This window comes from Anopheles funestus, chromosome X (assembly GCF_943734845.2).
Source record: "Anopheles funestus chromosome X, idAnoFuneDA-416_04, whole genome shotgun sequence".
Lineage (NCBI taxonomy): Eukaryota > Metazoa > Arthropoda > Insecta > Diptera > Culicidae > Anopheles > Anopheles funestus.
Window position 1 is genome coordinate 17,883,592 of NC_064597.1, and position 22,521 is coordinate 17,906,112.

At 41.1% G+C, this 22,521-nt stretch overlaps 4 protein-coding genes across 6 annotated transcripts in view; 2 read left to right on the forward strand and 2 right to left on the reverse strand.

Moving 5' to 3' along the window:
• The window catches only part of LOC125775189 (uncharacterized), a 410,502-nt gene that overhangs the window by 118,039 nt on the left and 269,942 nt on the right, over positions 1 to 22,521 (forward strand). The gene's annotated exons all lie outside the window — the stretch shown is intronic.
• On the reverse strand, positions 12,786 to 15,474 carry LOC125775056 (uncharacterized). Its single transcript, XM_049445518.1, has 3 exons — positions 15,251 to 15,474; positions 14,843 to 15,150; positions 12,786 to 14,724 (listed from the first exon to the last, which is right to left on the reverse strand). The coding sequence occupies exons 1-3, from the start codon at positions 15,472 to 15,474 to the stop codon at positions 13,958 to 13,960; spliced, it is 1,299 nt and encodes a 432-aa protein (XP_049301475.1). The 3' UTR covers positions 12,786 to 13,957.
• Positions 17,351 to 20,018, forward strand: LOC125775150 (uncharacterized). 2 transcript variants are annotated; one of them, XM_049445682.1, is made up of 5 exons: positions 17,351 to 18,626; positions 18,709 to 18,798; positions 19,081 to 19,321; positions 19,409 to 19,500; positions 19,575 to 20,018. In XM_049445682.1, exons 1-5 carry the CDS (start codon positions 18,576 to 18,578, stop codon positions 20,016 to 20,018), a joined length of 918 nt encoding a protein of 305 aa, XP_049301639.1. In that variant the 5' UTR covers positions 17,351 to 18,575. The 2 variants fall into 2 exon arrangements, with proteins under 2 accessions (XP_049301639.1, XP_049301630.1); XM_049445673.1 differs by having other exon boundaries at positions 17,353 to 18,626; positions 19,081 to 19,500.
• Positions 20,117 to 20,971, reverse strand: LOC125775207 (putative nuclease HARBI1). Its single transcript, XM_049445762.1, has 2 exons — positions 20,922 to 20,971; positions 20,117 to 20,857 (listed from the first exon to the last, which is right to left on the reverse strand). Exons 1-2 carry the CDS (start codon positions 20,943 to 20,945, stop codon positions 20,117 to 20,119), a joined length of 765 nt encoding a protein of 254 aa, XP_049301719.1. The 5' UTR covers positions 20,946 to 20,971.

The window sequence follows — 22,521 nt, forward strand, 5'->3', positions numbered from 1 at the left end:
TGTTCGTAGGCTACTTTACCAATTCTATCTTGCAATACTATAATCCCTCCGTAACTTAAAAAATATCGAAACTCTGCTCCTTTCCAATAATGTAAAACGTCCAAAGAGCTAAATTTTCTGAGAAACTCCGATGGAAGCTTAATGCTAATAAGCTCCTCTGAAATTTTATTTCTGTCACATGCAGACCACTTCTTAAATGGGGCTAGTTCACCTAGCACCCAACCTAAAAGAAGCTTTTTCATTACGCCTAAATCTATCAAATGCAACTTATCACCTATTGGCATCCCCTCCATCATATCAAAACCTCTTAGATCCGTTAAAGGAGTTAGACCTTTACGATGGCCTTGGCCGGTGCATCGTTCATTTCTGAACTCTTCATCCGTTCTGTTAGCGGCAAACATATCCTCGAAGATCACTTTTTTCGGTTTCCTTAAACTAACGCCCACGCACTTACACTTCATACAACCGTGAACGCCGTTGTAATTAAGCACCTCTAAAAATAAAATCAATTTTAGTTTTGATGTGCAAAGCAGATATTCGTTACGTTAACATACGTTTGATAAATGCTCGAGCAGGGGAATCCGCAATTATGGCTCGGACCGAAACAGAATACAACCTGTTACGTATCGCTAAACCATTTTCACGGAGTCTATTCAGTTCTGTCACCAACGGTCGCAAAACCGCTTCGGCATTAGTTGGCTTTGACATACTACTATAAATACCGACAACCATTACCGGAACATGCGGCATGCCGTGTAGTTGCATCAGAATGGGCCACATTTGCGCTGAGCTTCGATTGTAAAGAGGAATACCATCCAACGATAAATTAAGCTCAAATTCGTGTACGTCTGGAGTAACAACGCTGAAAAAATACATACTATATAATTATCTAAACAATGTTTTGAGTAAAACTATTCACCTACGATTCAACACCGTCACAAGTAACAATTCACCACGGCCTAATTCACCACAACTGCTGCCGAGAAGAAATTACAGCTGCGGTTGCATCATGGGTACAAATTTAATAATGGCGACCATAAAAAGTGTCATGGCGGCCAAAAATGAAATGTACACGTGAAGCAGACTTATTATGTATATTATTGAATTGTTTTTTTTTCTCTTCTATCGGCGTTGTCTCATCTTTTTCGTATATCTGTAGACAAATTGGCTGGTTAGTACGAACAAGTGATGAACTCTTACCGATTATGTATGTGCAGTGCAGTACTCCATGCTTGCCACACGGCTATACGGGTGTCGTGCTAGAACATTTGCAGTTGTCCAATAATAATAATGCATTTGTGTCTTTTAGGCAAGAACAAAAAGGCATGGAGAACGAAAACAACAACAAACCTCAACCTCAACAACAAAGTATCTAGTTCATCGATATGATTTTAATATTATTTGTCATAAACCATCCGTTTCTATCGCCATTTCTTAAAGTAAATCTAGACGTTATAGTTAATATTACCTCTTTTATCTATTCGTGACCATTGGATAAACATTGTTATCGATATTTATATTTGCTTCTAATTCCTATAGCTCATTTATCCTACTGATTACTTGTGATATCTTCCTAACTAAGCCTTTAATAAATTTCTCTTTAAAGGGAGTTTCCCTTCAAAGGGATAAGGTTGGAAGGGACCTGATTCCATTCATTCTACAATTCTATTTGCACGTTTTATTTAAATTACAGTAGAGTGGTTGTTCGCGCACGTAGGAACTGAAACCGGGAGGCCCTTGTACGATCGGACACCTATTTTATATCTATAGCGATCTCCCTATCGTATTCTCGCTCTCTGGTAAGCTTCCGCTCACGCACCTGTCCTTTCTAACGCACCTACGCATTTCTCGCGCTAATCGTGTCCTACCCGACTCTCCCGTTAATCGTTTACTGTCTTACTTGTGATCCTAGTTAACCCTTAATTTCGCGGACCTCAAGTGATGGGCAAAGATTGTAATTACTTTGTACAGGCGAACACCACAAATCTTTAGGTACATGATAGTCCATTGATTCACGAATAATTGCCAACAAATCCTTTGGTCCGCTGCTTAATTTCTTGCCCATCTTACTTTGCATTCCACTTTTCTTCATACGTCTCATGTTTTCCATTTTCTCACTATTGTTTATAAAAAACAGTGTAAAAATGCATTTAACTCCAAACTCGGTGATAACCTGACAATTGCTTGATGATGCCGGTTTATTTATGTTTACAATTCCAAATTGTCATCGCATCGTTCTCAGTCTTTCTCTTTCTTTTTACGTTCTATCTCTTTCACTCCTTAACAAAACCGTGCAGTTAAACTCACCACTGCTCTTCCCCTCGTTGTTTCTCTTCCCTTCTCACCCCCTTTGCCTACGAGCTTGGCGTCAATTGTTACTTGTGGTGATACCACATATGTCCACCGCCTGGCACAGCTGCAATTTGCTCGCCCACTCGCACCGGAGCTTTTAATAAAGTTCTTACATCCTGCGGAAGGGCACAGGAAGCATCTGTACGTAGAATTTTAAGCAAATCATTTGCTGCACTTCTAGCAATCTTGTATTTTATAAATCAAATACGCAAAGATTTCGCTAACGCGGATATGTTGGATGGTTCAATTTCTTCCGACTCCAAATATTCGACATCCGTGTACTCCTCCTCTTCGCTGTCCTCATTCAGTATTGATTCTGCTTAGCTATGTTGGGATGATTCATCAAGTTCTAAATATTCAGCCTCTTCATTTGAAAACGATCCATTGTCGCTAACAAAATCGTCCGTAACCTCTGAAAACACAATCGCGAAACACTTTGTTTATTTTGTAACTCTTCGCAGATTTGTATGTTTTATAGCCTACCTAGAGCCGGCTGTTCATCATTGCTAGGACCTGCTTCGTTATCTTCGATGTCTATTTCGCGATCACGTATTTTCTCCAGATTATCGCGTCGCTTGTAAAACGAACCACTTTTCTTCAGCTTTTTCGTAAACATTGTGTTTTTTCTATAAAACACACTAGAAAATAGTTTGCCTTTTTTGCTACAGCGTGCACCACACCTCTGACTTATATTAAAGTATGTTTTAGGTTTCATGGATTAGTTTAACGTTTCACGAATTTGGTTTGTTTTTGTTTTGTTTGTTTATATGTACAACACTTGACAATTATAGGACTATATATGTAGACAACAGGGCAAATGAATTATAGGGTTATAGTTACACGAATCAAAATGAACTCCAAATGAACTTTGCGATGAACTATTAGGACAAGGGAATAAACTGTAGCAAAGGGAAAGCCATCGGTGCATCATTCTTAATCCACAAAAATATCACAATTTTCGAATACGTCACCGCCAGTCCGAAATCATACAGTATGACTTCACTAAATATTGGTTCTTTCTTAACACAAAACTTTCAAAATAAAGCAACGATATTTCCAAAACAAGCAACTGCTGCAACTGACACACCATAAACAATCATCTCACGGTACAAAATTTACCTCACTCAAACAACTCACTATGACGGAAGCATTTCAAAAGCCTTCTGACTATCGACCAAAGTGGGTATAATATACAGGTGGGCTTATAGCTCTTTTCAGCAGGCCATTTTTAAATACCCGTTTGACGTTTCGCGTTACGGTTTCCATGCGTACCTTTACACCTCCACAACGATACACACAACCAGTGTGACCAGAACTACCGATTTTTGATAACCCTACCGATTCACAGACGAGCACCCTGAAACTACCGATGTTTCATGAATCCTTCCGAAAATCACAGAATTTTCTTAATATTGGTCAAGAAGCCATAAATGCATGTCCTAATTCATTTTTCATGGCAATATCTATTGTATGCAAACCACACGTATCGTAGAAAATAATCTGGTCACTCTGTACACGAGGTACGCATTTTCACACACATGCTCAAATGACCGTAACGCGATCTGTCAAATCTTTTTTGTATTTTTTTACAGCGCAGTTGTCAAAGCATTAGGGATAAGCCCACCTGTATATTATACCCACTTTGCTATCGACAATGGAATCGATGAGAGCGCCTCAGTATGGGGGCTTCGAGCTGTCATCGTGTTCGCCATAGTGAGTCTTCGTTAAATTGTTACACGGGTATGTGCCGCTGTTGACGTCTGAAGGCGCCTGGCAACGGTGTATTTTGCAAGCGCAAAATTTTGCAAAACACTCAAATCACATTTGCAACGACTAAAATCACATTTGCAAGCGTGAGTTCGTTGCCAAGTTATTTGCTTTTGCAGCTACGGTAACTCATGAAAACACTCACGGTGTCGCTATGACTACATACACTCGCTAAGCAAACTGACAGTAGTTTGCAAATTGCAAGAATTTTTGTGCGCTTTCCAGGTTTCTTGCAAATGCTTGCAATTAGCAAGAATCTCATGAGAGCCGTAAATCCTGCAATTTGCAGACTTTTGCACTCGCCGTTGCCGGGCGCCTTGACGATGATGATCAATCGCGGTAGGCCAAAAGCACACGTCGGTGACGTATGCTGTTGCGGTGCTAAGGATGATGCCTGAGTCTCCGGTTGCGGAGCAGGGTGCAAGGAATCTAAAAAAACATCTAGAGGTAAACCAAGGTGGGCCGGTTCTACTAACACACGTTGATGAGAAAGTTCACGACGCTCGCGTAACTGCTTTACGTGACTTCACCAGTGGCACAAATTCAAATTTTCGACTCAACTCTATTGTGAATTGATGTATCAAACGAAGTTTTTTCACCACACCTGTGACATTACCTCGGTGTTATGGTGAGCATTCATGTCAACAATTATTCAGTCAACAAAGCAAGACGAAAGTGGAAGTGCTTAGCTGTAGCGTGTGATATCAAAGTGCTATGATAAACTGAGCTCTACACCATCAACTTCAACTGGCCGCAGGAAGAGTCGTGAACTACAGGCACAACAAAAATCCTGCGCGTTTTACCAGCGCACGGTACAGGTTCCGAAGGCCAATAAAAAGCACCATGGTGGAAACGGTCAAAAAGGTGTATCGAAACAGGACTGCTAACCGGCAGCAGTTTCGACTCACCATGTATGGAGTTGTCAAAATTTTCGACCCGCCGAAAGTGAGTCGAAATATTAGTCGAAAAATTGAATTTGAAGCGTTTTGTGCCACTGGTGAAGAGTGATAAATGAAGCGTCAATTGACAATGCTTTGATGGCAATTTGGTTTGGCGCGATGACGATCATACACAAGTAACAATTCGTAACAGTAACAAGTTCGTAGACAAAGGGGGTAAGAAGGGAAAAGAAACAACGAGGGGAAGAGCAGTGGTGAGTTTAACTGCACAGTTTGCATAAGGAGTGAAAGAGATAGAACGTAGAAAGAAAGAGAAAGCCTGAGAACGATGCGATGACAATTTGGAATTGTAAGCATAAACAAACCGGCGTCATCAAGCAATCATTAGGTTATCACCGAGTTTTGAGTTAAATGCATTTTTATACTGTTTTTTTTTAAACAATAGTGAGAAAATAAGATGGGCACGAAATGAAGAGAGAACTGCGAACGCGAATGGGAGGCTAAAAACCAACCAGGAACCAGCGGACGCCAATGGCTGGAACAGTTGTTTATGGAGAGCGACGAAGACGAAGAATACCAGCCTACTTACGCAAACGATGATGAAGCATAGCGAAATGAAACTGCGAATGTGGGTCCTTTCGCATCGTATAAGACATACCTATCGTATAAGAAGTACCTAAAGATTCATGAACTTTTTTGAAGACCCCCATTGATGTAGGGAAGGGACTTAATACTCAGGTGGTCAGCTTTGGTACCAAGAGATACAAAAAGGTCTGCGGTATCAGTTTCAGTAATATTTTATAATATAAAGTAATATGTAATATTCAGGTTTAATTACGATAAATCATACATAAACAATAATGTTCATAATCTGTTGCTCATAGGAAACGATGTACATGAAATCGGGTCCCTTCCAACCTTATCCCTTGGAAGGTAAATTTATTAAAGGCTTAGTTAGGACGTTATCACAAGTAATCAGTAGGTTAAATGAGCTAAGGGAATTAGAAACAAATATAAGTATCGATAACAATGTTTATCCAATGGTGACGAATAGAAAAAAAAGAGGTAATATTATTTATAAAGTCTAGATTTACTTTAAGAAAAGGTGATAGAAACGGATGGTTTTTAACAAATAATATTAAAATCATAAGATATAACAGCGTTTAAGAGGTATCAGGAGCGTACGTTATAGAAGGACAGCAATTGTTAGAAACGAAACCAGCTTTTAATTTGCCGATTCGTTCAGAATTGATATATAATTTCGAAGGTGATTTGGAAAATATTTCAGACGATACAGTTCAGGTTCATATAAAGAACGTAAAACTAAAACTTGTAGCAGTTAATGTGAATGAGGGTACGTTTCATTTCAGCCCACTTGTTGTAAACAAACGATGTTTACACCGACCGCTGCTGTCACTGTCGGACATCATGTCGAACTTCGAAGTTCGAAAGAAAGCTTCGCGATCGGGAGAACTGAGTACCGCGGTGAGTGAAGGACCAGGACGAGAAAAAAGGTAGATAAAAGGGCCAAACAACGCGTGAGCGCTTTATTACCGCTAGAAAACGTGAACGAATAAAGAAAACTAATTTTTTGGTTCGCTCCACTATAATAGCGTTCCTAATCAATTCAAGTCTTTTTTTGCGTTTTCTACACCACTGTTAAATACATTAATAGAGTCTTCAGAAGAGAGTTTTTAGAAAGACTTCATGTTCAATACCAGTTAGTTATAGTTAAAAGTAAAAGTTAGATGAGTGTTATAGAGTCACACGCATGCACTACAAGTGTCTTACATGTACATAATTAGCTTGTAATTGTAAGTTAAGGTTTCAGGAAACATTTTTGCTAGTAAGATGTATAAGGACTTATTGTCCTACGAAAAATAAATAGTAAAAAATAATAGAAGAGATATTATTATCTATTTCGTCATTTGGTTGCGTCAAGGAACTTTGGTTACATTTTTGTGTCATATTTAACCTATTCTAACTTAAATTTTTATCAGTCTGTTTCTTCTAAATCCTTATGACATAGTTTCTGTTTTTTGTTTGCTGGTAATTTGTTATTTGTTCCTGTATTGCGGAGTTTTTTTTTTGAGAAGAATTGTTTTACATATTCGTCGGTTAGTTTGTGACATTTCGTTTCCTCCAATGAATTTAAACGTATTTAAAACAAGAGTGTAGTTTGAGAAACATATTTTCGTTTCATTCAAACCTGGTCCTGTCCAGCTGCTTTTCTTTAAAAATCCCTTTCGAAAAACAATTGTAGAGCAAAGTTCAAGCGTCTGTCGATATCCTTTACTTGCGAAAGCATGTTAATTACTTGAGAAACAACATACCCCATATATGTTGCCTCTCGTAGTTCTTCATTAAAATTATTCAAAGCTTCTTCACAATCTACTTTTTCGAAATGAAAATCGCGCGGAGGTGTTAACTCATTTTTATACACATGCGTTAGAATAAGTTCTATTTGAGGGGATACTTTCTCTAACATTTTTAAAAGAATATCGACCTTTCGTTCTATTCTTTCACCTTGAGTTAACCCCGCGTACGATGAATTCGGTTTGGGAATATTAGAGATATTTGGGGAATACATCGACGATGACTGTGATGAAGTTACAGGGGATGGGGGAACATGGGCATTATTTTCAACTAATGGGGACGTTTTGGGTACCGATCGGGATGTGGATGGTTGTTCAGCTCTGGCGGGAACTAATAACTTATTTTCTAAAACCTTCATCGCTGAACTGGATGCTGGTTTGTTGTTGTTATCGTTGTTGTTGTTTTGGTTGCTGTTGTTGATTTCGTTCTCCATGTTCTTGCCTAAAAGACACAAATGCATCCATAATTATTATTATTGGATGGCTGCACATATGATTGCAGTACACCCCTATAGCCCTGAGGCAAGCATGGAGTACTGCGCTTGCACATGTGTAATCGGTAAGAGTTCAACACTTGTTCATACAAACCAGCCAATTTGTTCACAGGTTCACGAAAAAGATAAGATAACGCGATAATCACAACACAATTACATGCAGAATGAAAAGGATAGCACTTCTCAACAAGTGTTGCACAAGAAGCGAGCGAACTAGCAAGCAAGCAGAAGGGAGAAAAAACCATTTGCATTTTTTTGGCATATGCCAATTCAATTATATACATAAAAAGTCTGCTTCACTTGTACCTTTCATTTTAGGACGCCTTGATACATTTTTACGGTCGCCATCAAAGTGGGTGAAGAGACTAGGTGGGCTCATAGGTTTGACGCGGTAGACATGCTGAAAACCAATTTGAAGCTTGTGGGTTCGATTGTGATTAGTGTTGGGAAATGTGCTGCTGTGCACACAGTGCGCACAGCATACCTATTATTGTGCTAGCACACTGGTAGCACACAGTACACCTAGTACAGAGCTAGCACACTGCTAGCACAGTGGAAGTACACTGCTAGCACACGGTTGTGGAGCCCCTAAACTACTCGACCATCCGCCCCCCCCCCCCCCCACCCCCGCTCATCACAATTCAGGAGCCCCGAGGTTGATTAGTCAGGGCCTCCCAAAATGTCCCACCCCCCCCGGTGAGCACTTTTGAAATCAGTCCACTCCCCGGTCAGCACTTTCACAACTTGATTTTCTCCGATCACTAACACTGGATCGTGGATCGTTCCACGCACAGCACACCGTTGAGTGCTAACGTGTGCGCACAGCACGCCTCAGTGTGCTTTCGTGTGCGCACAGCACACCAAATTGTGCTACTTTACCCAACACTAATTGTGATACGTATATTTTCACTTACACACATAGCACGTTCCAAAAGATTCACACACATACATTGACAAAAAATCGAACCCGTAAACATCAAATTTTAATTTATTTTTCTACAGCGCAGATGTCAAATCGTTAGGGATAAGCCCACCTGATATCTATACCCACGTTGATTTTAATCGTGCATTTCAATTAGCACACTTACAGATGTGCAGCAGCAAACGTTCACATGAGAACAACTCAGCTAAATATTGAAAAAAAAGTTGAACTTTAATTAAATGGTCGTTATTTTCTTGGAAATAAACCAAAGTGTTCAACACCCGTAAATTTTGCTATCGTACTCGCCCTTTCTTCCCTGTAGCGAAACAGCACACTGCACTACTATTTAGCAAAATTTCGTAGGCACGCTTTCAAACGAAATACGTCCTCTCGCAACGGATGCTGGAGGCAGACTGACTTGCGCTAATTATTACAACATAAAAACGGTTCGTGTACAGTTTAAAAATCCATAGTACGGAAAACGCCAAATTTCGCAGAGCATAGTCAGCATAGTCAGGTTGCTAATCCTGGGACACAGGATTCCGCCTATAACGACTTTATCCTATTTATGTTCAACCGCACTATCGGTGTTGGCAAAATATTATTGCGGAGATTGACAACCGGTTGTTGTTCTACCGGCTGTCATCGGGTGATCGAGTTGATCTAATCATCCACTCGATGCATCCACGATCGTGCTAATGGGCGCTAGATGGCGCTAGTATATGTAGTGAGCGAGAGATAAGAGCTGCGTTAGAGCGAGTAGAAGGGATGCATTAACGCAGGACGAATAAGAAAATAGGTCAATCAGGGCTACAAAGGTCAGGGGCGCCTGGCGCCAGGTCAGCTGATCGGTAAACGTTAGTAGCAAAGTAGACGCAAAGAGAATACGTTTTAAAAGCGACCCAAGCAAAAACCTAAATCCTACCAAACTAGACCGACGAAAGCTAAATTGCGGTTAGCTAAATAAAGTGCTCAAACTAGCGTAAAAATCAAATTTTGTTACTCCGTTGCCCACGAAGCAACAATCGGCTTAGATCTGCGCAGCAAAAAGCATACATAAACTGGGACATTTTAATCCCACTAAAAGGTTTAACTTGTAGTCTCAACGTGTGCACATCAAGTTATAGAGTGGTTAAAATTGCTAGCGTGTACCAGAGCAAACCACCATCCTATCTAGGCGTTTTGTATCGTGCGCGATCCCATACCAACATCGGTCTAAGAATTGTATTAAAGATTCTTCCGCACAATCATCTTTTACACACGCAACACTTGACAATCGATTTCGTCGTTGGTTTTTGGTTTGGGATCTTGATAGATTTTAAAAACGGATATTGGCTCGCTTCATTCTACACTTGGTTTTCTCCGAGGTGTTCTTCCGAAAGAAACTTGCGACCATGTCTGAAGAGTTTCGAAAAATTCAAGAACCAATGTTTGCCCGGCACGCCCTACGCTTGGTTTTCTCTTAAGTAAATCTTTAAAACCTTACGTCTAAAGTTAATCTAATCGCGAAATCGTCCGCGGTTCGGATATTGTCGCATAATTGCCGTACCCTAACACTAATTCGGATTTTCGTTGATGATGTTGCCAATAACCAGAATGCTGATCCTGCATACGTGTCTGCAGAGTGTAGGGAATAGTATCCAGTGATCGTGTGTTTGCACGGAAAAGCATCCTGTGATCCAGGATGTGCCTGTAAGAGAAACAACGTACCGTTCATCTAACTGTTCTATCTCACTGCTGCAACATACGTTATTCGAACTTACACGATGAGATTTTTCCGCTACTTCTGTCTCTAGCAGGGATGTTGTCTCATTGTCTGCTCCCTCCTCATTTCCTGGCCGGAGTTTTTCATCGATGCAGCCAGGTGGAAACTGCTGAACTGAAAATCATAATGTAGTGATTAGGGTGTATGATCCATTACAATTCTGTTCTTTCTACTATCGCACATCATATTACCTGTAAGTAAGTGGTGTAATGCATCACCTGACCGTGAACAGCTACCCGATGTATATGACCGAGCCAAATATGCCGCACTGAACTCTCACCGTTGTTCTACTTATGAGGACGGTGGCGCTTCATAGCCGGAAACGATCGAGGCGATATATCACTTCCTCGAGGAACTGATACACGGATCAAGCATGATAACGGATTGAGGCAAAGCGTGAGCCAATTATTCTGCACTGAACTTTCACTGTTTCACTGGTTATCACTGGTGGAAAACGCTCGTGACGATATACAGCTGATGGCCGAATCAAAATATCACTTCCTCGAGGATCAAGCAGGATCACGGATTGGTGGATTATGCTGCAGGCCCGGAAGTATCACCACGAAGTGAACGGAGCGATTGTTGCATATCCTGGATCTCGATGGCAGGCTATAAATGCGCGAAAGCAAAGGAGCTGCTATAAGATTCGCCATCCGTTTTCTGGAAGGACGTGGCGTCGTTGGCTTTTCGAATAATTCTCCTTTTGTTAAACTGTTTCTGGGATGGGTTAAAAGACTTTTATCTTTTAACCACAGCCATTACTGTGGTGTCAACGTAGAATGCACAGAGATTATTTATCCTCGGGCAGCTTGCCTAACAATTACGTCATACCAATTTTGGTTTCGCTGATCCGTTTCCTATTATGTGCCGTTTGTGCTCGTTTCGAATCTGAAGTGTCGCGTTCCGCGTTCTGAAATTATATTCGTAAAGCATTAGTACTATACTCAAAATGGAATGTTATGCTGTTAGATGCTGTAAAACTCTGTTAAAAATCCTGCTTAATTTTAGTTGTTAGTTCGTTAGTGGGTTACTGAGCAAGCAAGTTGATTTTTTTTTTGTTTTTTACAAGGAGGGGAAACCTTCAAAAGGCACGTGTGACACGTAGTGGGGGATTCACAACTAGAAGAGTTGTGGTACCGCCCTAAAACTTAACTCCTTGAGCCATTTAGCAGAAGCGGGGCTGGCGTCAACCCACTAGCGTACGATCACGAAAAGAAACAAATATTAGTTTTACATTGAATATATCATCATCGAATACAACACTTTTACTTACCGGATGGTGCTAGCTCTCCTGCCGATCGTTCGGAGGCTGCCGGTGATCCGTGGCGGTGTTGCTTCTCAACATGTTTCGCGAGCGAGCACGTCGATCAGGGCCGCGAAGACGTCCGTCTTGTGCTCTTTGCGGAACATGTGCTCCGCAGAGTAGCCCTCCAACGAACCATGGATATTGGTGCCCTTTTGGCGGAGAAAATGCTTCAGCCACCGCCACACATTCTCGATCCGTTGCGTGTGTACATCGCCTTGCAACGGGTCGACGAAATTGCGTGAGTGGTTAACTGTCGCATGCTCGTACCCAAGGGCACCAAGCCCATTGTAGCCCGCCCAGCAGTCCGATAAGATGCGGGTTCCGGAGACTACGTGTCGCTGGATTAGCTCGTGGAGTACTTCACGAGTCCTGGTCTGCACACGCTCCAGGAAAATGTCGCCAGTTTCCCGGCAAATGCCACCAACCAACCAGTCCTTGTGGGACTCCCGCACTTGCCCAACGTGGTACTTCCGGCGAGCGACTTTCGTCTCGTCGACCTCGACGGTCATCCCTGCTCCGCCGATTTGCCTCGACGTACTGTCGAAAACGAAATCGAAAAGGAAATTGCGGAGCAGTTTATACCAGTCGAGGACAGCGCATCGACTCAAGCCGGTCTCCGACATCGCTCGGCTAACTGGCGATTTGGCGGCCCATTCATACATCAGCCGCGTCAGCTGCTTCAAACTTCCTTTCGATTCGTAGAAGATGGAGCCCGTCTGAATACTACAAGCAGTTGCACACGCCTTTCGGCGGCACAACCACTTGTAGCGGTCGCCACCGGTAATCTTCTTCGGCTTCATGGACCCGCCACATTTCGGGCATAGCTGATCCCGTTTTTGCAGCCCCTTGCGCTGCAGCCACTCGATACTGCGCCACGGATCTTCGAATAGCAGCGTTAAATCACTTCCGTTTTTTTATCTCCATGACGGAAATTGAAGCGGCAAAGTATTAAACAAAAAAATCCGAAAACGAAACACAGTGTTACACCAACGGTGTGTTTTTGGATAATGCAGTTTTTATCTGCATTAAGGCTATCCATCCTCGTTCCCCCCTTTTTCTCTCTCTCCGTCTCTCTCTCTCTCTCTCTCTCTCTCTCTCTCTCTCTCTCTCTCTCTTCCTTGTGACATGCATTTTCGCGCCTTTTGCAATTAACCCTGACCCATATTATCGTACAAGTCATATGGATTTAGTGACCATGCTTGTATTTGAATCATGCATTTCTATTAGCACATTTACAGATGTGCAGCAGCAATCGTTCACATGAGAACGACCTAGCAAAATATTTAAAAAACGTTGAACTTTAGTTAAATGGTCGTTATTTTCTTGGAAATAAACCAAAGTGTTCAACACCCGTAAATTTTGCTATCGTACTCGCTCTTTCTTCCCTGTAGCGAAACAGCACACTGCACTACTACTTAGCAAAATTCCGTAGGCACGCTTTCAAACGAAATACGTCCTCTCGCAACGGATTCTGGAGGCAGACTGACTTGCGCTAATTATTACAACATAAAAACGGTTCGTGTACAGTTTAAAAATCCATAGTACGGAAAACGCCAAATTTCGCAAAGCATAGTCAGCATAGTCAGGTTGCTAATCCTGGGACACAGGATTCCGCCTATGAACAAACTTGCGGAATTCGGATGCTGAATTTTCTTTCTAATAGTTACCGTACGATTGGCGGGATTTTTAAGCGAAGAAGAGGGATTTTTTTTATTTGTTTTTCCTTTTATAACCTTTTCTCTGAGTGCCCACTGAGTGCCACCGGCACTCACAATACGACAGTTGCTGAAACTTGACGAAACCAGCAAACTGTCGGTTTATACCACTATTGTTATTCTTGTGTAAACACAATCTTTTTCCACAAATACGCAGATTGCCATCGTCAACGTGACCATTGGCCGTTTGAAATTGGTAAATGTAGTTATCCTTGCTCATAAACCAACAATTTTTAGCATTATTTTGGAACAAACAATCATTTCGGAGGTAAAATGAAACTAAATTCCCTCGTTTAGAAATAGAGGAGTTCGATGCTACATATGTGGGTCCTATATAGTACTCCTCAAATTCCGTAAGTCGATTAATCGCCTGTTGTAGTTCTTTCCACCCACTTCTTAACAATTTTTTTTAAATGTTGCAGCTGGTTTTCAAAAGGGTATGTACAAAAGGATGATAATGGCCTAAATCGTTCTACCTCCTCATATAAATGTTGTAAAATATGTACATTACTGTTAACATATCGTTCGCCGTACACGCTTGGAAAATCCTCGACAAATTTGTTAAACAATTCTCCTGCGAAACGCCACTTCTCCCTATACACGGAAGAAGACAAGAACGTCACAGCACAAAATAGTAGCATGTATTGTCTGTACACGCGATCAGGAAGATGTGGTCTCAGCACTACGATTCCGGCATAATGAAGGAAGGACGCACTCTCTGACCCTTTCCAAAAATGTGCTTGCTTGATAGGGCGAATTTTTCGGTGAATTTCTGATGGTAAATTAATCTTCTCAATATGCTCTGAAATTTGGATGCATTGATCTGGCGTCCACCGTTCTTTTAATAACGCTCCGTCTCGAAAGCCTAAAACCAACTGTTTGCTGACGCCTTGGTCCACACAGTGTAGACGATCTCCTGTTGGTATGTCTTTGATGATGTCAAAGAACTGTAAATCCACCAACGGCGTTTCCTTCAAGCGATGTCCGGGGTGCGCATTGTCCCTAAAACTCCTATCGGTACGCTTCGGAGCGTTGGTGCCAGGAAATGTCATGGTGTGTCCTGCCTTACTGTATTCGCCTACGACGGTACATTTCATGCAGCTGTTATATCCAGTATGGCCTTTGACTCCTGTGAGAATAAAAATGTAAAAATATAGTTACCAAACAACAAACTATATTATTCGGAAGATTTTAATAGAAAATGTGAGAAAAAGTATGGACGAATGTATGAGATAAACCATTAATACCTTTTATGAATGCTCTTGCCAGAGTGTCTGCAACAATTGCACGCAATTTTATGGCGACGTTGCATCCATGAACGATTATCCCACGCTGCATCAAAACATTCATCTCACTAACCATCGGACGGAGGTATTCCTCTAAAGACTTGGGTTTACTTGGTCCGCAGAAGATGGCTGCGGTCATCACCGGTGCTTGGAGTAGCTCATGAATGGCAAACATAATTGGCCCAAACTGCATGGTGCTGTTTGTATGTAGAGGTAAACCATCTATCGAAAAGGTTAGAGAAACCTGCGTAGAAGGCGATTTTTCGGTGCTAGAAATAGAAGTGAAAATAAAACGATTACTCAATGCATTAATACGGAGGCTGTATACACAACACATACCGTAACTATAAAATGATTTAATACACATACCGGAAGTAGTTTAGTAGGCAACGTTTTATCCCGCGATACCAAAAGTGTCCACCACCAATCTCTGCTATCTGCAACGAGCGATCACGATTCGTCTTCAGCAACGTCTTGGCGGTTCCCGGAACCCTGACGCGAGCTTGTTGGAACAGTTTTAAAACCAAGTTGATCGAGCGATACGTAGCATTTGTGGACATTGCCCAATAACGGATGCCATCTGTGATCGACATTCCATTTATTGGTCGTTGTAGACAAGATTTTGTTGTTAACCGCTTCCGCCGGTTCTAAAACTATATTTTCAAAATAATTATTACATATAAACTATTTCACTCCCGTAGCGCGGCTCACATTTCTTGTCTTTAATACGACTTGTTTCGCTCGTTGCTTTTCCTACTCTCCCACTCTCGATCAATTCTCCTACCTTTCGCACTAGCACTTTTCGCCGTGCCAGGCCTGTCCACACGTCAGGGGTGTCGAACGATTCCGTCGTAACAGTCGTACATCTTCGACATCGTCATCATCACCGTCGTCGAAGAGATAATCGTATGGTGCCGGTTTGTCGTTTTCAGCTTCAGGAAAATCTGGCTCAAGTATTTCCTCTTGGATTACATCTTCCATTTGAGCGGTTACTCTTAAATTTGGGTCTGATGGCACCCTTGATAGACGGGATGGGCCTGAAAAACGTACGTAATCGGTTGATGACGGTGATGCTAATGATCACGGCGGTGGTGTTCAGGCAGATCAACATCCTATGAAATGACCTAGGCGGCCACCTACTTCATCCACCTTCCGATACGTCACTGATTTCACCAGTTATGCTTACCTGGAGTTGGTTTCGCAACGTCCTGATTTTCTGGCACCATCATCGCTTGCTCGTATTTCTTTGCCTTTCGGTAAAAATTTCCAGTAGCACGTGCACGTTTCAAGCAGACATTTTTGGCTCACAATATAAACTTCACAATAACACTTTAAAAGCATATCACACGATTCGAAAGCTGGTTAAATTATCACGCAATGTTTATTAGCAGATCAAAGCATTAGATACACGATCAAGCAAAGAAAAGTAAGGCGGTGATAAGCTTATCCCCCCGGGAAATTATATGATAAGCGATACAGGGTTTTAGTCGCTTTGCGATGTGAACGACATATTTAGAAACAAAGTGTTTCTATTTCCTCTGTATGATTTTCGGTAACATTTGTCAACATAACGTTAACAATATATATCAAATCATATGCCAGAAACGTAAAAACTAGAATCACATTCGAATTCAATGGAAATACTCCACCGAAATTGAAATACATATCAACACCCACTATTTTAATTTTGTTCGTATTGAAAAGTAAACAGAAACCCTGTAAAAGTTAACTTTAACGTTAAGTTAACGTTTTAATTAAAACGTGCTCCCACATACATCCCAGTCATGCAAAAGCGAGTTCATGCGGTCGAGTTTCTTTTGTTCTCATGGTCCTTAACGGGTCTGTTCGGAATCCACCGCGGAGTCCCGCAGAAAGACATTTACCGACCACACGCACACACTCAAACCGGGTTGGTATATAAAGCCCCGCGTAGCCACGCCCGCTTCAGTCGCCCGCGAGCGTTCGTAGCGTGTGGATCTATGCCGGATTTTAGCAAAAAAAATGAATGAATTCCAGAAAATAAAAACGCCAGGGGGGTTCCTCAAATTCACTCTCTCGTGAGAGCGTGAGAGAATCTTTTTTCCCCATACAACTTCCTTGGAGCTTTTGCTGAAATGATAGAGAACATTGAATTAGAAATTGGTGTAGAAGAAAGTCATGCTTACATTTGCGCCATCCGACCAGTCGTTGAGGGGGTACGTTGTGTACCGTATATAAATGCAGCTGAATGGGAATGGATTTCACTGCACGTATGACGCAAAAAATAATTCTTTCGTGCTTTTAGATATTTTTGGGGAAAAATATTGCATGACAGGTTTGTTTCCTACCATACGGCCGTTCCGATAAAAAAAAATATTAGACGCTGTTTGGACCTTTTTAACTACCCTCAAGGTGTGGTTTTATGGAAAATTTCTATAAACACACAGAAATACGAGGTCGCTGCTACACGTGCTATTTTTTCCCATGAGCGTTCAGACAGACGACAGGTAACTAGCAATGGGGTCTATGATACCTTCCACTAGTTTTTTTTATATGGACTTTGACGTTTGGCGGCTTATTTGCTGCATGTTTTCCATACAAACCGCTCAGCAAAATAAGCCTGCGTATTTCAGATTAGAAAATTTTTCTAATGTTAGTTTCGATCAGCTGCTCGACAAATTTCAAAACAAGGCATTTTTCTAGCAGGTCTGAAACAGGTTAGGCCATATTTGATTCGGCTGAGTGTTGATTGAATTAGGATTTAAAACAACAATGAAATTACATGAGTTTAATTATGTTCAGCTTTTAATGAAAAATAATACAAATTTTTCTGATGAGGTTCTGATGACCCTAGAACACTTTCACCACGCGGTTTAAGTAGCGTCACAAATATGATTGAAACTCGTCTTGAAGGTTTTACTTAACTTCACAATTGTCAATTTATTCTACGCTACTTTGCTCGATATCACTACTTCTTTGACACTGAAATCCGATCCGGTTCGAAGGACCAAAAAATGTTTGTGATAATCTACGCGGTGGTTAGGAACACATTTGAATCGCACGGCGGTTGAAACGGAAGAGAACTTATAATTCTAAACTGTAACAATATAATCCGTGCTAGCTAAACTAACACTAATGAACCGAGTTCGGCTTACTTCGTTGGTTAGGCCCAAGTACCCAATCCCATAACCGTGCAAATAGACGTAGAGCGACATTTCTCGCGCGACATTTCTCGTCAATATTCGATGGAATGCGATGAAAAGTCCATATATAAAAAACAGCATCGAAACGTCATTCCCATAGAAACACATAGAAATATTTCAACGAAGTAGCTACAGAAATGTCTCGCCGAGCGATTTGCTTTGTTTGCAGAATTGAGCTACTTTTGAGAAATGTCGCGCGAGAAATGTCTCTCTACGTCTATTTGCACGGTAACATCGCAATGTGTTATTTTTTAACCGTGCAAATAGACCTGGAGCGATATTTCTCAGTGAGATATTTCGCAAAGTAGCTCAATTTAGCAAAAATAACCACATCTCTCATGAGACAATTCAGCGCCCACTAGATCTGTCAAAACAGTTTATTTTTCAGTTCAGTCGAGTTGTTTACGCGTGCCTTTGCGAGTGAAGAAATTTATTGCAGCAAGTATGTTTTATTGTTTTATTACTGTATGGACTTAGTTTAAAATGAATATATGATTTCAGATCATTGAAAAATGTCATCAAAGATTAATCCGAAGCAAGATGGTAAACCGAATAAAAAAAGGGTAAGTATAACGTTTACAAGACAATCCGTTCTGTTGTGGCGCTATGGTGACCGGCTGTTTAATTTGTTTGTTCTACCATCAGAACAAACAATATTGCATCAGCAACGAATGCGATTTTCCTGCCCGTGCTACTGGCCGATATTCTCAAATGCTACAAGAAGTCGCAGAAGAGGTATTTAAAGTTTGGTTAACAGACATAGCTATTTTCATCCATACTTTAATTTTATGTATCTGTAGCTGCATACATTTGTTAACTATAGCTGTATACTAGCACGACGTAAATGTTAAATTTTGCTTATTTTATTGCACTATTTAACGCTTAATCATACTACCATTTATCAATATTCAGATGCACCTATGTAGCATAGTAAATCAGTGAGCTGTGTAAACATCCGAATGCATGAGTGAATATTATTAATGGGAGTTCAACTAAATGTATTGTTTATACTTTCAGACCAATCCGATGTCTCAGGAGCAAATGCTGTCACTCATAAGCTGTGTAGAGAGATCAAGATGCCTGTGGGACCGGAGTGACGCCGATTATAAAAACATAAATAGGCATCAGGATGCATGGGAGGCCATCGGAGCTGAAATGGAACTTCCCTACTCCGCGTTGAAGGACAAGTGGAGCTCATTAAAAGGGTCCTTCAGGCATTACAAAACTCTCTACGACGAAAGCTTAGTGACCGGTTCTGGTAAAGTATCACGCAAGGGTTCATCGTTAATGGTAACTCTGTTTATTTATACATTTTATATCGTAATTCTTTTTCGTATATTTTTAGGCTCCGCCGAAATATATAGGCCCAAATGGTTTGCTTATAGAGCAATGGAGTTTTTAAATTCTATCACGGACGGAGGCATCAGAATTGACACAGTAAGAATTATATTCTGCGACTATTATACTTAAGGACTAAAAGCACATCTCAATGATATCATTTCGATTTGTAGATGTCTAACCAAATACAATCACCTACCGCTACAAGCCCCACCAGAAATTCTACGCCGGAACCAGTATCCATCGCTGACGGGCCTGAAAGCTTCAACTTGTCTGCTTCTGCACCCGCACCTTGTCCCTCAGCAACCGATCAAACCAGCCAGCCGATTTTAACTCATTCTCAGACCAGAAATGCGTCCGCGGCCTCTAAGCGTCGTTGGCACGAAGCCAACTTGCGTTACAATGAGGAAGTAATGACGGCTCTTGCAAACGTCGCACAGGCTACGCTTGAGTTAAGATCGGCTGGTAGTGAAAATCGCTTGGCACCGTTATACGCTGGTATGCGGGACTGGTCACCGGTACGACAGGAGGCAATGGTAGTCAAAGTTCAAAGCCTGATTGCGCAGGAGAATGTTGCGCGGTTTGTAGAAAGAAATGGATACGACCCGCGCAATTAGGATTAAGTTAGCTTGTAGTGCATAGGGTTAAGGGTTTCATGAACACATAAAATGAATTTCCATCGACAAGCTTTTTTAGATCTTTTTATTTTATTTTATTATATTGTTCCGTTGGCGAATCCATTAGCCAAATGTAATCGGATTTGCAATAATTGATTTGTTGTGCGTTGCGTAATTCCGCGTAACTCCGTGAAATTGCTCTCTCCTTGTTGCGGTTCTCTGTCGTGGATTCTGGTCGACTCTGCCCGGCGAATGAAATTGTGCAAATAAACGGTGGTCAGAACTATTTTACTGGCCGTAAGCGGGTTCAATTCCATTGGTTTTCTAAGCACGCGAAACCTTGCACTTAAAATACCAAATGCCATTTCAACAGTTCGGCGTGCCTTTGAATGACGATCGTTGAACACACGTTCCACCGATCCACTTGCCGTCGTGCCACCGAAAGGGCGAATACAATAGTTTGTAAACGCAAAAGCTTTGTCACCCAGGAACATATACGGGATTCTAAGGGAAGAAGAATCTCGTAGCACTTCAGCTTCTGGGATGTTTAATTCATTTCTTTCGAGCAAACCGAAAAGACGTGAGGTACGTAAAATCCCACTGTCTGAAATTCGTCCTTTGCATCCCACATCTGCATACATAAAATTGCAGTTTGCATCTACAATTGCTAACAGCACGACACTAAAAAACTGCTTGTAGTTGAAGTAATCAGAACCACTATTGGCAGGCGCTTTAATAGGAACATGTTTTCCGTCGATGGCTCCGATAGCATGAGGGAACTTCCATTTGGATGAAAATTCATCCGAAACCTTGAGCCAGTCTTCACGCGTCGACGGAAGCTGTAATAAAACGATAAAAAAGAGTTAGGAAACAAGCAATGTAAGTGATAATAAGTTGAAGTACCTTAACATATTTGCACAGAAACATGATCAGACTGTCGCACACTTCTGGGATGAACAATGCTATGGATTGTTCAGAAACCTGCAATTTGGTATTATAAATTAACAAATTATAGCCGGAATCGCCAAGCAGTTAACAGATTTTAACAGTCGTTAAAAATTCATTTTGCATGAACCGAATTCATTTGTTAAAAATTTCTGTTAGAATTAACGACTGTTAGAACAGTTAACGACTAGTCGTCAAGGCCCATAAGAGACACGGGTAAAAGTTTCGAGCAGTTGAATAAACTGTTAATTTGTATCGCGTACGCTCCTGACGATCGTTTATTTAACTACGTGTCAGACCCAGTCGTTAAAATTAACAAATGAATTCATTGAATATTTTCTATCCAATACAACAAATAAATAGGACGAAACGGCTATTAAAACGATATTTTCGATAAACTTAGTTTAAAAATGTGCTTTATGTTAAAGTTCTGGGGAATGTGTAAATGTAATTATAATTACAATTACATATGTAATTACAATTACAATTACATATCAACTCAAAAATTATGCGTATAATCATCTATCGGCCTAACGACTCCTTAGAGGTCACGTCGACCATTTCTGGCTTACTAAACTTACTTTACAACGTAGGCGCATAATCAGTCCTTCCTACGGAAGGACCAGATGGGATTTGATACCCAGTCCTGTCGATTGGCGGTCCCATGCACCGGCATGGCTGCAGTCAAATGCAAACCAGTGAACCATGGTGTCGAAAGAGGTGTCTTTCATAGCCTTTCTGCAGCATGGAATATGTACCCTTCTGCGCCTCTATATCGTTGTCTCTTCAGACAAATGATTAGGAGCGACTATTTCCGAAAAACACGGTGCAACAAGATGAGCGTAAGAATAAAATAATTTTTATTATTTTACGAACGCATATTTCATGCTTGTAGGATCCATGCGGATCCTACTTGCGCATCAGCAGTCTCGGCTGCCACGAAGAGTGGTAAAAAAATCATATTCACTTTGTTGTACGCAGCTTGTAGCAGGCGCACTCATTTTGTTGACAAATAAAATATCACATAGTGGAAGTTGGGGCAAGTGTGCCACATGGGTAAGTGATCCACCTAGCATTTTTGCTGATAAAAGTTGGGACACGCGTAAGGTGGCACACTTGCCCCATTTCCACTATATTGATATTTGACAGTTCCAAATCTGCTCGACGTAAACGATCGCTTCACAGTTAACGACTTTCAGTTCATCTGTTCGCGATACAAATGGCATGCAGTTTTTAACGACTTTTGTTTAATTCTAACGACTGTTACATTTTAACGACTTTCTTTTGCGATCCCGGCTTATGTTTCCATTAACGGCATTGCTATATTACTGCCATTATTCATTACTGGCATTATTATATACTTACTCGATATGCATATTCCAAACTTCTATAACTATCACCAGAAGCCAAGAAACGCAGCGTTATTATTAATTTTTCTTTGGGTGTGATAGCATCCCGCATGTACGTGTCCTGCCTTCGGATGCGAGGTGTTACCAGCTCCAATAAATATGCAAAATCGGTTCTGGATAGACGCATGAAGTTAACAATAGTGTTGTCA

Bases quoted from the DNA above. Each gene is read 5' to 3' on its own strand.
- LOC125775056 (XM_049445518.1), bottom strand. From the start codon at position 15,474: ATGTCGATCACAGATGGCATCCGTTATTGGGCAATGTCCACAAATGCT. The intron at 15,151-15,250 runs GTATGTGTATTA...TTCTATTTCTAG, and splicing joins TGCCTACTAAACTACTTCCG to CACCGAAAAATCGCCTTCTA. The intron at 14,725-14,842 runs GTATTAATGGTT...TTATTCTCACAG, and splicing joins GGCAAGAGCATTCATAAAAG to GAGTCAAAGGCCATACTGGA.
- LOC125775150 (XM_049445673.1), top strand. From the start codon at position 18,576: ATGTCATCAAAGATTAATCCGAAGCAAGATGGTAAACCGAATAAAAAA. The intron at 18,627-18,708 runs GTAAGTATAACG...TTCTACCATCAG, and splicing joins GTAAACCGAATAAAAAAAGG to AACAAACAATATTGCATCAG. The intron at 19,501-19,574 runs GTAAGAATTATA...TTCGATTTGTAG, and splicing joins GAGGCATCAGAATTGACACA to ATGTCTAACCAAATACAATC.
- LOC125775207 (XM_049445762.1), bottom strand. From the start codon at position 20,945: ATGTTTCTGTGCAAATATGTTAAG. The intron at 20,858-20,921 runs GTACTTCAACTT...GTTTTATTACAG, and splicing joins TTCTGTGCAAATATGTTAAG to CTTCCGTCGACGCGTGAAGA.